Source organism: Vanacampus margaritifer, chromosome 1 (genome assembly GCF_051991255.1).
Source record: "Vanacampus margaritifer isolate UIUO_Vmar chromosome 1, RoL_Vmar_1.0, whole genome shotgun sequence".
In the NCBI taxonomy this organism is placed as follows: Eukaryota; Metazoa; Chordata; class Actinopteri; order Syngnathiformes; family Syngnathidae; genus Vanacampus; species Vanacampus margaritifer.
This window is the reverse complement of record NC_135432.1, coordinates 14,936,646-14,949,183: the sequence shown is the minus strand read 5'-3', so window position 1 is coordinate 14,949,183 and position 12,538 is coordinate 14,936,646. Positions and strand designations below refer to the sequence as shown.

Genomic DNA, 12,538 nt, shown 5'->3' with positions numbered 1-12,538 from the left:
AAAATTATTGTACATTTAGAACAGATCTAAAATTTGTTATTAATCGTGAGTTAACTATTGAAATCATGCGATTAATTACAATTACAAATTTTAATCGCCTGATGCCCCTAAATTTTAATACTCTTTAAAAAAAATTAAATTAAATTAGAGATAATAAATAAAAAAAGTCTAGCTTTTCATACTCTTGTTAACAAAAGTGGGGAAAAAAGTTAAACTAATAGAAATAGTTAAAATGAATTTTTGACGTTTATAGCCGTCAATGGCAGTGAATGAGTTAATTGAGATTTCAAGCACAATTACAACTTTATATTTTGGGGAATCTATCGTGTTTCCCCATCAATCATATATGGATTCCAAGAAATGTGAGAGGAAATGAAAGGCTCACCCGTGGACTGCCAGCTTCAAATCAGGGACGCAGATGTTGTCTTCTCCGCAATCCAGCAGAATCTGAGCCTGAAACACACATTTATTTAAAAATATATATATAATTTACATAAAGAAGGCACACTTCTTTTGTGAATTGCGTAGATAATAAATCACACGTGTTGAAGGCGGACATGAGGATGAGTGTAGCATGACGCAACATGTGCGATGACTGATGACATTCCGACACACACCTGGATCGCAGCTCCTCTCTTTTATTTATAGGATTACAGACGGATGATCCCAAACACTGTAGTGGCTCAATGGGACGACCCGGCGAGCTAATGATAGGAGCAGACGCGCACACACACGCTGCTCAGCCAGCTGTGCCGGCACGCACATGTTTTGCGTTTGCAACGTCACAGGAGGAAACGATGAGTCCGTCCGTAAGGGAAGGATACGCTCTCGCGGTACGGAGCATGTGGCTGCAAGCTCACCCATCTCACCACCGTCCCACATCACAGCGCTCTGTGGCGGGTCACACTTTCCCCACACGCTACGCCACCCAAATGAAACCAAAGAGGCAACGTCGTTAAGCTGTAGAAAGTCTTAAGACGGGCATAGGCCACATTATTCTAGGAAAGTCTTTAAAATACTGACTTCCACTGCATGTGTAAACCGCCTGTTATGTAAATGGTACTATTCAAGTCAAGTTACTGTAATGGACAGTTCATGTTGTTGCCAGAGTGGAAAATACTAAATGTTAAGTCAAAATATGTCATCATGACCCAAGATCGTGTATTGTCATTTTTAGCGGTTCGATGGTGGCATCTTTTGTTATATTTTTTTTTTTGTGGCTTCTGAATGTCCATGCCCTGAATATAGGGCACTCAAAATTACCCACAATGCACTCTGAAAAGTAGTGAACATCGACGTTCACTCAAACGGGTTGATATACAGTACATGTAGACTGCAATGCATTGCGGGTATGAAAAAAAAAACATGGCGCGAGCGAAAGCACGGGAATCAAAGCGATGCATTAAATATATACTTCAGAAATAATTCATTCATTTTAGTTGAAAATAAGTACAACAGCGAAAATAAAGTACAGTTTTAAAACATTTTCATTCACAATAAATAGCCGGAGATTTATGCGCCGTGTGTCATGAAAAAAAAACTCCAACAAGGTTAAGAACCACTGGCCTAGCCGTATAGGTCAGAAATATTAGATTTCCTAGTTTTCTGCATACGGACTTAGGAAGAAAAAAACATTTCTATACAAATTGGAGCTTTTGAGGTGAGAAAGGAACAGAAAGTGCTGCTGCTAGATCAGAGGTGGGCAATCTCGGTCCTCGAGGGCCGGAGTCCTGCAGGTTTTGTAGGTTTCTCACTTCCAACACAAGCTGATTCCAATCAACAGGATCGTTATAAGGCTTATGCAGAGCTTGCTGATGAGCTGATCATATATCAGCTGTGTTGGAGAAGGGCAACACGCAAAACCTGCAGGACTGCGGCCCTCGATGCCCACCTCTGTGCTAGATCAACGTTGTACATGCGGTGAGCTAAATTGCATCAGCCTGCGACTGTCAGTGTCATGATGTTGGTGATGACGGATAATAAATAGAAGGAGGCGATTAGAGAGAGCAATGCGCCCGCCTCCACCCCCCGTCTGTTATTACACCAACACCAGGCTCTAATTATGGACACCAAGGGAAGCCGCCATGTTAACTACGCACATGTTTCTTTGGACCTGTGTGGGTCACACATGTGACGCAAGGAGCTTCACAACAACATTTATAGTATAATGATGGCCAACATATTCAGGAGGCCATTATCGGATGAACCGTGGTACACAAGAAAGAGTATAACGCAAGTGGTTTTATAAGGCTATCAAACCACATGATTTCTTCCAGCTCATCACAAGGTGGAGAAAAATACAGTGGAATATAAGTGAAATATTTTTTTCCCCATCAAACCATTTGAATATAAATTTAAGACAAATATGTTGACCCTAGTGAGGAAAAGCGGTACAGGGTTAAGGTGCTCTCCTTAGTAAGTTGTGGTCCATTATGGTTTCGATAGAAAAATTAGGGGTGTCAAGTGATTTAAATTATTAATCGTAATTAATCGCATTACTTCAATAGTTAACTCACGATTAAAAGTTTTCATACTCTTGTAATCTAATAGAAATATGGCTGCATCTTTTAGTCACTGATACAGTAATTTCATTATAACTCATAAAATAGAGTTAAAATTACAAAGACGTACTGTAGTGTAAAAAAGGAGTGTGCTATTGATTTGCGCTGAGGTCGTTTTTCTGCCACTAGATGGCATAATTGCATTTATGAGATGCTGGTGACAGCTCAGTGCATTTTTCTTTTCATATTAAGAGCTATCTACTTGTGAAATTCTGCACATTTTTAAAATTGTAAAATTTAACTTGACTTCAGTTTCCACAAATATATGCGTTATTATTAAATGTATTACTGCTAAATTTGGACGTGGACGTTTCTGTTGACTTGCGACTGGAATTCCCCCAGTAAGGGGCGGTCATTAAATGTGCATTTAAAAAAAAATTGTGGCGTTGAAGGAACTTTAAATTAACTAAAAATTAACGCCCTAATAAAAAATATCTTCATAATTAATGAAGACTACACTATTTTTGGCACATGTTAAAATATAAAGTACTAGTAACCTAAAAAATGATAAGTTTCAAATATGAATAGCAGTGGATAAAAAACAATCCAGAGTGGATTCATGTGAGATTTACAGTGCAACCATCAGGTCGAACAATTTGGAATCAACTGTATTTGAAAACAAGTGTCCTTTGAAGGGTTCAATCCAGCGAGAGTGCTTCATGAATCAAAGTCACGAAGGACAATGAGGGCCTTGTTGCATACTTTCAAGCTCCGTAGAAGAACAACAGCTGAGATTCATGCAAATGAAGCCAAAATGACGGCCATTAATAGATCCAGCATGAGACCATAAATCCTGCCAGGAACATGCGGAATATGTTAAGGATGAGAGAGCGTGAGTGAGTTTTGAGACACATTCAGACTTGACGAAAAGTTGCTGCCACACAGTCTGACGGAGGTCGGGGCTGCGTTATCACAATAAGCTCTGGTTGTGCGTATGAAATGAAATGAAATATCTTCAACACTACTCCCGCCCCCGATTGACACATGACTATGGTGCATTTCTGGATGATCCAAAAAAAGGGGCGCTTTGCCAGATTTAAGTTTGATATTTTAGCTCAAGGTCTTGGTTCTTGGCAGCGCACCACATCTGTGAGAGGCCCACAAGCTTTGATATGTTGAAGGCAGCAGTGCTGATCCAGCCAAGGGGGGACGCTACACAAAAGTGAGAGATAGCGCATCTTTTTTGTTGACACAAGTTTGTTTTGGGACTTGTAGAAAACTGTCAAGAATGCTTTGGGGAAGGCTCTTTTTCTTCATCCTACACCCACATACGCACGTGTCAATGAGTTTGGCATGGAACAAGCTCATCAAACACCTTTTGGAACAACTCAACTAGAGATGACGAGCCAGCAGGAATTCTCTCAGGTCTCACATTAGACAACTCAAAAATGAAAAACAGTACGCACAGACATTCCAAAAGTCATATAGGAAGAATTTCCAGAAGAGTTCAAATACTTTCTCTAAGTTCATTCCTGTAGATGGAATTTTGTCCACATTGTGCTTCTCCACATCGAACTTTAGTCCACCTGGGACCGAAAATTTGTCATTTCTTCACATTTTCACATGGAAACACCCTTTAACCCATTAAGGCCAAGAGTGCATTTCCGCATTTCTACCACTAGAGCCAGAAGAGCTCTAGCGTTCTTCTCCCTTTAAAGCCAGGAGAGCGGATATGTCATTTTGTTTTGTTTAGACCATTTCTTGGTCTCTTAGCCGATGAAATGCATCAGAATATACACGAGAGGTTAACATGGGCCTCGTAGCATGTCTTGGAAGTTTATTCATGGCTGATGTAGATTTGCGATAGTTAGAATTAATTTGGTAATAATTGAAGTCCCGATTAGGACAAGAAAAAGTTTAAACGTAAAAAAAAAAATATTAAGACAAATACATTTCTTTGCAACACTATAATTATGAAAGTTCCTTTTGCAACAAACAATATTTTTTACATTTTAAAATAAAAATGGTGCAAATACATACATTTAAACAACTCAAATTTAGTAATAATAATCTTTTATTTTTGTTTACGATTATGCAGATTTTGTAATTGAGGAGTGTAATAATTGAAATTGTAATTGAATTTCGATTAATTGCACAGCCCTACAACGGCGCGGAAGGAATTCAAATCAGTGTAACTAGTCAACAGTGACATATTGTTAAGAAATGTGTTTGTAGACAATGAGGATGTTGAAAATTTCGACGTTTTTTGTAACGGAATGGATGACGAAAAGATGTTAGCTCTGAAATGTTTTGGGAATTATATTCAGGAGCTGAGATATCAATTATAATAGTAGGCATTGACAATATTGTTGAATTTGATGTGATTCTAAAGTCAGCCATAGTTTTTAGAGGCATGTTTTGGCAGGCGCTTTAAGCCTTGTACTCTGTGATGTAGAATGACAACACATTTGAATCTAAAGTACCTTCTGCTCTATTAAGTTGGGAGATTGATAGTTGAGAATGGGTCGCAGACCGTGCGAGTCCGCAGCGGCATTGCCATCCAGGCTGAAGTTCAATGCCACCAAGATGGAGGAGAGTTTATCCCTGAATTCCTTCTCATCCTGCAGCCCAAAAATAATGAATATGAATTAATGAATAAAACAGATTGGACACAGTAAAGGACCGTAGCGTTATATATTGCTGTGAAATAGGACATACTCTTAGGTAGATCTTGGTGTGGTTGCACACACGCTCGCCATGGCGCACTCTTATGTTCCTCTGCAGCAAAGGCTGCTGGGAGTCCAAGAAAAGCGCTCTTTTCACGGCTCCTTTCTGCTTGAACTTCTGACTGTCGAGCTGCACCTCCACCAGGAAATCTGCACGTTCAGGACATGATGGATTCACATTGTCAGCAGATGTTCTACATGTCAAATACGACTGATGGTTTTACAAATGCTGGATTTACATGACATGGTTCGAGTGACAAAATTAAGATTGATTTGTTCAATAAATAGCCTAACTGCACGCCAAGGCAGGAGAAAAATGTGGACATTTTTGACAGCGTGGATGTGGAATGTTTTCTCACCGAGGACGTCTGGTAGGTGCTTCCCATCAGCGGATATGCAGAAGCTCAAGTTGACACTGTGTTGGATAGAAGTGTAATTATCAATAAAAAGACGACACATCATTCACAAGTCAATTCCTTACATGTTTCCCATTTCAGTGTAACGTAACAAGCACAAATGACTAACATACCGGGAATGTTTGGAAGCCAGCTTTCACCAGGCCGGCTAGTAAATTGATGCATGTAAAGAGGAGTAGCAAAGTTAAGAAGGGTGAAATTGGGCAAGCACTCGGGTTTCAGCACGAAATGCCCAAAGGTTACCCATGGAAGTCGTCTCCCATGACATCAACTGCATAACATGCTGCTGATGTCTCGACAGCCAACCCCCAACTAATCATTTTAGATGCCGCAAAAACCAGGAGAGGATACGGCGATGTATCTTATAACTCTTTTTTGCAGGTAATATGATTTGATTAGCACTTCAGGTGTGTATTCTTAACCTGGATTGCCAGATTTGGTCATTTAAATTGACATTGTAACCACGAGATTTGACCAACAAATTAGCAAAGAAAGTGTTTCATGTTTACACTTTTGTAGTGTAATGGTACGTGTCATTCAATTTTGTATTTTCGTGAATGTTATTTTAATAAAGAACAATGTCTTCATTCAAATATTAGTCATTTAAAGTACACAAAGCGGAACAATTTTATTGCTACTATAACTTTGTGATATTTTATTTAACATGTATCTAAGTTCAATGGTAACTAATGAAAACATGACTCTCTTCACCTGCACGTGGACCTATTTTTTTTATTAATAATAGTTTTTATGAGTTGTTCTTCAGTTAGATAAATATAATGGCATATCCCGAGTGACATGAATCAAATATCACACAATCATCTGCAAAATATTCAAATAATCTAATTGCTTTCTAAATCTCCCCTTCATTTCCTTCCCCTCTCCAAAAAGAACCGAAAGAGACAAAGTACAAGGACCTCTATTGAGGAGCGCTAATATCTTTACACAAGCTCCTGTGTGTGAACGCTCCAGCACAACTGTGAGTCTACGTGTCCTGATGTTTCCCAGCTGTGTTCCACTACCAAACAATATCGCATTCAAAGCAACTGCAAGGAAAAGGGGAGAGAAAAAAAAAACCTGAAGCCCCTCCCCTCTCACTCTCCTTGCCATTATCCCCTCTGAGAACTCTTCATCACCACAGCAACGCGGCAGTGTAATCAAGACACATGTGTATACAAAAGTTTCCTTCATAGAGTGGGGGTCGAGGGGCGCGCACATGAGCACAGTGTCAACCATGTTGAAAATCGAGCGCGCGCCGTCTGTTTCCTCTCCTCTGGAACGGAATAGTGTGCACGTTTGTAAGAAGCCACAATGGCAACAAAGCCGCTATTGAACGTATCGCTTAAATGCACAATGCAAAAACATGTGTCACATGAGAGCAGCGCTCGGCTAACGCTGATGGCGTGCATGTTCCTTATCACACAGGAAATACGTGTTTACAGAAGTAGACTTCTGGTTACTCACCAAGAAACGGAAATGCTCGTGTTGCCGTTGGAGATCATGCAGTTCTTCTCCTCAGGGTTGATCATGGTGGGGTACACGGTCAGTGAGGCGCTGGTGTTGACGATGGGCCGGGACCTGTGAGAGACCACCACAAAGACGGGTCAGCATGCTGAGGTGGCCAGTGAATTTGGTGCTCTCGAAATTCAATTACAATTTCAATTATTACAAAATAAAAAATAAAAAAAAGATTATTAATACTCATTTTGAGTTGTTTAAATGTATATATTCGTACTTATTTTAAAATAACAAATTTGATAAATCTTGTTTGGTTTCATAATTAGTCTTTCAAAGAAATGTATTTGTTTTTTACCTTTAAACATTTTCTTGTTTTGTACCAAAAAAACAAATGATTGTCCTAATTGTAATTTCAATTCTTACCAAATTAATCGTGATTAATATTTTCGTCAAAGTCGAGCAGCCCTACTCCCAATACCAACAGTGTCACTTGGCAATAATAGAAAACATCCAAACTATATATATAAACACCACACAACTATGCCAGTTCATTTCAGAATCATTAAATATGTAAGAACATGGAATCAAAAGGTCAGCTGAGGAAGTAGTGCCAGTTTGGGTTTTCATAAACAAAATGAACACCAATAACGTCAAAATTTCGTTTGGCTTATTTTGACTGAGGCGCACCTGAGTTAGATCAGAAAAAAAAGTGTGCCCATTTTCAAATAACAGTAGTCTATTTTTTTGTTGATTCACATTTTTTGGGCCCTAGGATCGACAGACTTGTCCTAAGATTACAGCACCAAAAATAAAGGCATTTTGAGAAACTTAAAAAGACAACATGAAAATGTTATCATTTTGAGGATTTTAGCACAAGATCTCCTAGAGCCGTCAGCTCTCAAAATTGGATTTATTGTTACTCTTTTTACATAGATCAACAATGTTCCTCGCCTTTTAACTTTTCCTCTCTCTGTATGTATATCATTACTGCGCTGCCATTTTATTGTATTAAAAATCTAAAAAATATTTGAAAGTCATTACAACTTTACCTCCGCGACCGTCAATTTGACGGCTCTTTTCATTTCAAATGTACATCGTTCATGTCGCTGGGACACGCAAGGTTGCGTCTCTGGGCTACCGTAGCAGCTACCATTCAGCACGGGGGCTTTGGCTTTGGGTACAAGCTAGATCACCATGGCGAATATATATATTTTTTTAAATACTACAAAGGAGAGTTTATAGCTATATTCTGAGACAAAGCTGACAGAGAGTCTGACGAATCATGATGAGTGGTCGCTGGATCGCTCGGGAGTTGTGATTGCGAGAGCGCAAGCCGTCAAAATGACGGCTCTGGGAGATCTAGTTGTTTTAAAATGTTGGTACTGCTAGCGGGGAGGCGTTAAATCAGAGGTGGGCAATCTGGGTCCTCGAGGGCCGGAGTCCTGCAGGTTTTGTAGCTTTCTCACTTCCAACACAAGCTGATTCCAATCAACAGGATCGTTATCAGGCTTATGCAGAGCTTGCTGGTGAGCTGATCATATATCAGCTGTGTTGGAGAAGGGAAACATCCAAAACCTGCAGGACTCCGGCCCTAAATGAACATACCTGTAGAGAACTGCCTTATCAACTCCAAAAGCACCCACAATAAGATCTGAGAAGATGACGAGGAAATGATTAGAAAACATGCAAAAGCTTAATAAGTACATGTTTTGAATGTAACTGACCTGGATAACCATTCCTATCAAGGTCCTTAGCCCCTCTGAGTGCGAAACCAAAACTGGCGGGGATGGAACCCGCAGCCCACTGGCCTACGATCACCTGGGATGGCTTCTCTCGGAGGCCCTGGGGGAAGCCGTTGAAGATGTAGACCAAGCCCTGCTGCTCCTCCCCACCAAATGGACAGCTCACAGCCACATCTGCCCAGGGTGAGATTATGTTTTGTTTTATTTTTGGGGTGGGGGGGAGAGTTTACATTTCACACTGTTACTGGAACCCTCATGTGCAAGCTATGAAAGACAATAAATAGATCATCAAAAGAAATCAATTCATGACTACAGAGCTTGCTAATACATAACAGCTTGTCATGGCAATTTTGCCGTGCAAATATGCCCCCTAGCAAATGTTCACACAATAGGGATGAGATCAGCACAAACTCCTTAGTAAGTGCTTTGAAGAGCAAGCGTGGCATTTTATTGTACACCAACTGTATTTTTAGTCTACTTTAGCAATGATCTAGATAAGAGTTTTTTTTTTTTTTTTTTTTTTGATACAAGTCAATATTGGGACTGTCCAACCAGAATAAAATTGGTACCTCCTTTTGTTCTTCATCCTCCAATAATCAGGAAATAAACTGCTAACTAACAAATGAGAATTGGTGGAGGCCTGTCTATATTGTGGCATTTCATTCTAGTAAAAAAAAAAATATATATATATATATTATTTTCCTGTGACGACTGTCAATGCATGCTAGCTGACTGCGTCAAATGGCAGTAACACTAGAAAAAAAAAAGGTTTGATTATTTTTGTAGGATTGCTGACTTGCTTGGGAGATAACTGAAAAATCTCCGCAGCCAATAGCACATATTACAACACAGTTGCCTCTTCTCACCATTGAATCCATCCTGGTTCAGATCTCCCAACGGTGCGATGGTGCTGCCGAATCTCCCAAACACTTGATTGCCTGTCAGATGAAGTAGGCTGAGCTCCAGGTTCAAGGGGCCACGCTGCAGGTATACGTAGACTCGGCCCATTTCTTCCAGGCGGCCGTCGGAGCCTCGCGTCATGAACATGGGAGCGCCCACCAGCATGTCGACCATCCTACAGACAAAAAAAAAAAAAAAAAAAAAAAAAAAGGACATAAATGAAGTTATTTAGGTTCAGACACTTTGACGCCGGAGGTGTAATGACTAGTTGGTGGCCTCCAATAGTGTCCGATGGTTATTTTTGGGTGGGAGAAAACTCACCCATCGCTGTTGACGTCAGTGGTGGCCACTGCATAGCCAAAATAGGATCCCATCTGGAGGCAAAGTGTGCAATTGTTTTGTTTAAATGTTACGGATTTCAAACAAAAAATTGTGAAACTTTTATTTTATTTTTTTATTTTTTAATTGCCACTGGATTTTTTTCACTGAAAATTGTGGCTGGGCCTTATTTTTTGCATTCATTTTACTTCTAGAAAGGACATTCTAATTACATATTTACTTCAATATATATATATATATATATATATATATATATATATATATATATATATATATATATATATATATATATATATATATATATATATATATATATATATATATATATATATATATATATATATATATATATATATATATATATATATATATATATATATATATATATATATATATATATATGTATATATATAATTAACATACCTTATCTGTTAATATTTAAACATGGTCCAACTCACCTGCTCGCCTGTGTAGTTAATCATGGTCTTCAAGTCTGTTCCATTCAAAATGGAGACCTGCAACACAGCAAAGACACAACATGATCTTATAAAAGCCGCATTTTCCTTCTTATATTTTACGTTAGTCTTTAAAAATCCAGACGGTCTCCGAGCACAAAACAAGAGAACAAAAGTAAGGCACTTTCTTACCAAACCATAAAGCATGACTCCTTTGGGAACGCCGGCCACAAAATCTGAGGGAAATGAAGTAGAGATTTACAGAAGGAAGAAATCTAGCAGTCTATTATTTGTATTGCGAATACGTCCAGGTCCAAAATCCTATACGGCTGGGTTAGCTTCATGTTCTCTCTAGTCTACTGCAATTGCAATTTTCGCCAACTCTTGGCCTTGCATTAAACATTTAAATGACGTTACCTTCAACTTCATCTCCACTGAACTCGCCCACAGCCACAGAATAACCTTGCAGGGCATAAAAAAATGAAACTTAAATTTCATGAAAAACTCATAATCAAGGGTGGAAGGGTAAATTCGGTTTACCTTGATAGCTGTCATCATGTTTGGCCTGGACTTGTTTTGTCTGGATCTGACCGTCCACAGACTGCATAAAGTAGCCCGGGTAGTAGGCCTTAATAATGTCCTCTTTATCTGCGGAGATCACCTGACCTAAGGTATGACCAAATATTTTTTTTTAAATACAGTCAGCTATTTAATTACAAAGAAAGCAGCATTGCATTGGATGATGCGTCAAGCATACCCTGCCAGAAGTAGCTGCCAGGCCCACCCAACACCACTCGACCGTCCTGAAAATTAAAAAAAAAACAAAACTGTGCATTATTGCACTGACGAGGAAGGGGACAAACCCTGGTCGTAAACGGGGTGCTTACCGTGGTGAAGTCGGCACTGAATCCTCCTTGGCAGTAGCCTTGTCCTCCTTCATCGCTGATTTCTACATGACACATCCGCATGAGGAGTCAAGACAATACATCAAAATAATAATAATAATAATAATAAAATATATTCAACAAAAATACAACACTTTAATATTTGCTCCCACTTTCCAGAATGTAAATTGTAAGGAATCAGGGTCGGGTTACTGTGTTTGTACCCATAGATAGGTTTATATTGAAGATTTAGTTTGGAGCCCCTTTATTAAAAAATAAATAAATAAATACAATAAAATAAATGAATTTAAAATAAACAACAATAATACTACTTAAAAATAATACTTATACAACTGTGGCTATTTGTGCTATAATTTTTGTCAAATATGACAACATGAACGGTGTTGTTTGCTGATAATGCTATTCAAATGAGATAAAGGTGACTGAGACCTGTTCGACACGGAGCGTACTCCACAAATTTGGTGAAATTCTGAACAGAGAGGTAGCAAGTCCCAGTGGCATCAGATCGCGCAACGTCTTTTTCGGTCCGCCACGAGTAGAGAGGTGCGCAGGCCTGTAAGAAATGATGGGAGGAGAGAATTGCTGGGGTCAGTATGGAAGAGAAGGGGTGGTGGACGGGTCAAGTCTTTTTAGGTGGGCGATGTTTTTTTTCCAGTTGCTACAACAGTGATCTAAGAGGGGGATGCCAATTGAGGGCGTCAGTACATCTGGAGGAGAAGACCACAAAACCCAACCCTGGTCAAGGGGGCTAGGCTCTGACATCACTGGGTGGGGAAGTTTCGGATGAGGGGCATTTCTTTGCAATGTGTTGAGTATAGAAATGATAACCGGCGCTTGACAACATATGATCAAAACAATTACAGAACATAACCTGTGATGGTTAGCAACATATGCTATTGCAATCATTCTTATTTTTCTTAGTTCCTAACCCATTCATGGCCTATGTAAATCACATGAGTAAAAGAACCAATGGCAGGAAAATGTTCCACATTTTATTTAATTGATGGTAATGCAGACATAATGGAATGCTAACATTACCAGCCTGACGAGTCTCACTCCATTCACTTTTCAACAGTATGTGTGTATTTTACTAGGG

At 39.2% G+C, this 12,538-nt stretch overlaps 1 protein-coding gene across 2 annotated transcripts in view; it reads right to left on the bottom strand.

Annotated features, from left to right (window-relative positions):
• itga5 (integrin, alpha 5 (fibronectin receptor, alpha polypeptide)) overlaps positions 1-12,538 on the bottom strand; it is a 75,437-nt gene that overhangs the window by 14,281 nt on the left and 48,618 nt on the right. For both annotated transcript variants that reach the window (XM_077575829.1, XM_077575838.1), the window contains exons 5-20: positions 11,872-11,995; positions 11,425-11,486; positions 11,295-11,340; positions 11,078-11,203; positions 10,955-10,999; positions 10,730-10,773; positions 10,541-10,597; positions 10,065-10,117; positions 9,710-9,918; positions 8,826-9,017; positions 8,707-8,752; positions 7,108-7,221; positions 5,587-5,642; positions 5,220-5,377; positions 4,985-5,122; positions 386-453 (exon numbers count right to left, since the gene is read on the bottom strand). In XM_077575829.1, the coding sequence (XP_077431955.1) occupies positions 386-453; positions 4,985-5,122; positions 5,220-5,377; positions 5,587-5,642; positions 7,108-7,221; positions 8,707-8,752; positions 8,826-9,017; positions 9,710-9,918; positions 10,065-10,117; positions 10,541-10,597; positions 10,730-10,773; positions 10,955-10,999; positions 11,078-11,203; positions 11,295-11,340; positions 11,425-11,486; positions 11,872-11,995 (1,538 nt within the window). The remainder of the gene's footprint in view (positions 1-385; positions 454-4,984; positions 5,123-5,219; positions 5,378-5,586; positions 5,643-7,107; positions 7,222-8,706; positions 8,753-8,825; positions 9,018-9,709; positions 9,919-10,064; positions 10,118-10,540; positions 10,598-10,729; positions 10,774-10,954; positions 11,000-11,077; positions 11,204-11,294; positions 11,341-11,424; positions 11,487-11,871; positions 11,996-12,538) is intronic.